General features: G+C 56.3%; 1 protein-coding gene across 1 annotated transcript in view; it reads left to right on the top strand.

Moving 5' to 3' along the window:
* LOC104510660 (E3 ubiquitin-protein ligase TRIM39-like) overlaps positions 1–3,708 on the top strand; it is a gene marked incomplete at its 5' end in the record, with an annotated part of 4,053 nt that extends 345 nt beyond the window's left edge. The window contains 5 exons of the mRNA XM_010152983.1: positions 486–581; positions 1,611–1,841; positions 1,966–1,988; positions 2,475–2,587; positions 3,137–3,708. Coding sequence (XP_010151285.1) covers positions 486–581; positions 1,611–1,841; positions 1,966–1,988; positions 2,475–2,587; positions 3,137–3,708 — 1,035 coding nt within the window. The remainder of the gene's footprint in view (positions 1–485; positions 582–1,610; positions 1,842–1,965; positions 1,989–2,474; positions 2,588–3,136) is intronic.
* Positions 3,709–4,032: the final 324 nt, after the last annotated feature.

Here is a 4,032-nt window from a genome sequence, read left to right as displayed (position 1 = left end):
CCAAGGTGGCAGCACCCACCCAGCTTCTCATTGAAGGGATGAAACTGGACCTGCTGGCTCCAAAATTATGGGGGTACCCAGGGTCTGTCACCGATCTGTCCGGCTGCGTGGAGGCAGCCCTGCTCCTCTGTCACCCCCCTGGAGAGGTTGGGGCAGTGGGTGCTTGCCCCGGAGGCTTTTCACCTCAGTGGCACCCAAACCCTGTGTCCCAGCAATGCTGCCAGCCGCCCCGTGCCCCGGCGCTGCCGGGAGCAGTCACCTTGCTCTCCAAATCCGGAATAGTGAGAAAAATATGAGGAAAACCCGAGGAGTGCAGAGAGGGTTAACGCGGCGAGAGGAGTGAAGAGCACAGCTGCGGGGTTCGGGTGCCAGGGCTGGCACTGGTGACCGTCCCCTGGCCGCCCTGGGCAGAGGGCGCCCAGCCAAACTGCGGTGCCTGGTGGGTGTTGCTGGGGTGAGCTGAGCCCGTTTCTTCTCTTTTTCAGGTCAAACTCCAGAAATCCCTGGAGCATCTTTTGAAGGAAGTGGAGGATGTGAAGAAGTGTGAGTCAGTGGAAAGGATGAAAACCCAGGAATGCAAGGCAGGTGTCTGGCTTAATTCTTAAAGAATGAGTGTCAGAGATACCAGTAATTAAAAAAAAAAAATCCTGAATGATCCTGGCTGGGGCTGTGAAATTTGGCAGAGCCCTCAGGATGGGACATATCCCCATGTCCTGCTGTTGTGTGGAGGGCTGGTGCTGGAAACCAGACTCAGCGACCATGTGCGGCTCCATAAAATGATGAAAAAACTTTGCAAGGAGCAGCATGCCAGCTCCCCCGAAATCCTGGGGCTTGTGTGACAGCTAAACAGACACTGGATATTTTTTATTTGCCTTTTGTTCTCCGTGCACTTGAATAACAAGCCATGGGTGAGCCATGGGGTAAGCTCTGCCCCGCAGCAATAGGAACTAGAAGTGTTTTCATTAAAAAATAAGAAAAGGTGAAATTACTGCACCTCTGCCTGACCCGAGGCCGTCCTGGGGAGACTGGACGTCATCAGAACGGCTGCATTTCGTGTCCCTCGGGGGTGAAAGCTGGGAAGTAAAAGCAGTGGCAGAAAAGGAAATGAAACTGAGTTTTCCAGCCCTGAGCTAGAGCTGGTGATTAATCCAGCTGTCGGAACGGTGTCCCCCACCCCCACAGCTTGTAGTGAGAAAGTTGGGAACTCAGCTGCAGCATCAGAAGCTGAGAAAGACCTTGAATTGGTGCAAGCGCTCCCCAGCACCAGCTGAAAACCCCTCAGTGCTATTCTCAGGGCGAATCCAAAACATAACCTCATACCACTGTGAAAATTAACTCCGTCCTGACTAAAACCAGCACAACATCTGAGGTCAGGCTGAGCAGAAATGCCCTGGGCAAAGTCCCGTTGCTGGTGGACAGAGGGTGTTGAGCTGAGGGCAGGTGAAAGCACAGCAGTTAGCCTCTGGCTGTTTTGTTAAATAAATGCGCTTATCGAAAGAATGCGGTGTTTTCCCAGGGCCTGATGCTGGGCATGGATGCCAGAGCATCTGGCTCTATCTCAGCTGCCTGGCTAATGTTCCCTCTCTTCACCCCACACATCTTATCTCAAGGAGACGGTGAAGAAAAAGCGGGAGAGGATTGTGAGCGAGTTCGGGAAGCTGCATCGGCTGCTGGCCGATGAGGAGAAGCTGCTGCTCCAGAAGCTAGAGGAGGAAGAGAAGCGGATTCTGCTGACGATCAATGAAAACCTGGCCAGGCTGGTGGAGCAGATGTGCTTGCTAGAGGAGCTGATCCTGGAGATAAAGGAGAAGACCCAGCAGCCAGCTGATGGGCTGCTCAAGGTCAGGCTACGCCACCAGCTCCCCTAACTCACCCACGGCACCTTTGTGGCTGGGGCCAGGATGGCTGGGGGGCACAAGGGTCTGGAGCCACACACCCAGAATGGTTTTTGTCTTCTCTTTCTAGGACATGAAAAGCATCCTGAGCAGGTAGGTACCCGTGCTCGTTCCTGCTATGGTCCTGACTGCCTCCAGGCTCTGAGATGTCTGCTCCATGCCAGCCACCCCCTGTTCTCCCTGCCCAGTGTCTGGCTTGGTCCTCCCTGGGGCTGACGAAGGAGGGACTGAGGCCAGCGGCACTGGAGAAGAGACTCCATCCTCTTCTTTCAGGGCCCCAGAGCCAAGGTCTTGCCTGGCCTTGTGCTGAGATGTGTCCCCTCCTAAGGGACGTGCTACCTGGCTGACCTTGTTCCTTCCTTCCCAGGGACTGGCACTGTTGCTCCCTGCACCATGTAGCTCTGGTCCCATCAGGCTTGCTGATAAGCAGGCAGTTATCCCTAGCGCTCCTCAAAGCCAAAGAGCTCAAGGGAGGAGATGCGTCTGCAGCCAACAGAAAGGCATTAACCCCCTCCCAGTCAGGAGACTGGCCATGCTTTGGGCTCTGGATACAGCACATGGGCATTGCTCTCCTTTCAGGTGCGAGGGGGTAAAGTTCCAGTCCCCCAAGGCTGTGTCCGTGACCCTGCAGGAAAACTACAGCATCCCCGAGTGCTGCCTGGGCATGAGGGACATGCTGAAGATGTTCAAAGGTAAGGTGGCTGCTTTTGTGCCAGCTCCTGGCACATTTGGGCTCTGGTATGGAAGTATTCCACATGCTGGGGCACTGGGAGGTTTTTTCAACAAGCTTTGTTCAGCTGGTTCCGGTTTGTGTACTGGTGAGTTCAGGCTGGTTTCATGGTGGGGAGACCTTCCTTGTCTTGGAGGGATTGTGCGGTGACCCTGAAGCCCAGGAGGTCACTCAGGAGTTTCAGGCTCCGTGTTGCCCACAAATTCTTGCTTTTGTGTTGGCTGTTTCTGAAGCTGAGCCAGGGACTGCTGAGCCACCCTCATTCTGTTCCAGCTCTGCAGCCAGATGCCAAATATTTTGCTGTGGTTTATAGTTAGCATGATTTTACGTATTGCACTTCCCCGCTGCCGGGCAGCGCTGGGAGCTGTGCAAAACCGCAGGCACAAGCGAATAAACATAGGAGTTGGGGAGAGCTGGAAGAGCCCAGCATCTTGGTAGCAGGAACCCGCTTGTGCCTGCACCTGCAGAGCCCTGAAGCCCCGTGTGCCCTTCCACCCTTCTCTCGCTCCAGTGGACGTGACTCTGGACCCTGAGACGGCGCACCCTGAGCTCATCCTGTCCGAGGACCGCAGGAGTGTGCGGCGCGGGAGTAAGAAGCTGCTTCCGACCTTCTTTGACAGCTCCAAGAGGTTTGGCACTGCTCCGGTGGTGCTGGGCAGTCAGGTCTTCTTCTCAGGCCGCTGGTACTGGGAGGTGCAGGTGGGAGACAAACCTGAGTGGGGCTTGGGGCTGTGCCAGGAGGCTGCCAGCCGGAAAGGCAACGTCCTCTTCTCCCCAAACAACGGCTACTGGTTGCTGCGGCTGAAAAATGGGGGCAACTATGAGGCTCTCACCTCACCCGTTTCCCCACTGACCCTGAGCGTAAGACCCCGGCGCATCGGGATCTTCCTGGACTACGAGGCGGGAGAAATCTCCTTTTACAACGTGAGCGACCGCTCCCATGTTTACACCTTCACTGACAAGTTTTCAGGGAACCTCCGGCCTCTCTTTTTCCTGGGTGCCTTTCTGGGGGGCAGAAACGTAGAGCCCTTGGTGATCTCCTGGGTCAGGGACACGCAGGGGACCGGGTGCATCATCCTGTGACAGCAGCTGCTCTGGCTTCTCACCAGCGAGCAGAGACCTGGGAGCCCGACCTGCTCCTCCCATGAGCAGGAGGGTGATGGTGGGGCAGCACAGGGAAATATCTGAGTGCCTTAGTGAGCATCATGGCAGGGTCCCCGTGTGCTCCTGGCTGCTGGGGGTGACCCTCCGAGTGTGACACCCACCCTGTGCCGTGCCCGTGCTGGGAAAGGCACTTTGGAGCAGGGATGTGCCATAACCTGCTGTGCTGCCAGTGGGGATGGAGGAGCCTGCCGGCCACTGCTGCCTTGCTGCTCGTCTCCTGGGCTGCTGGAGAAGGGTGCCTGC

The sequence above is a fragment of the Eurypyga helias genome, unplaced genomic scaffold (assembly GCF_000690775.1).
Source record: "Eurypyga helias isolate BGI_N326 unplaced genomic scaffold, ASM69077v1 scaffold4136, whole genome shotgun sequence".
Taxonomy (NCBI): Eukaryota; Metazoa; Chordata; class Aves; order Eurypygiformes; family Eurypygidae; genus Eurypyga; species Eurypyga helias.
The sequence above is the reverse complement of the archived record's forward strand: the minus strand, read 5'-3'. Positions and strand labels throughout refer to the sequence as shown.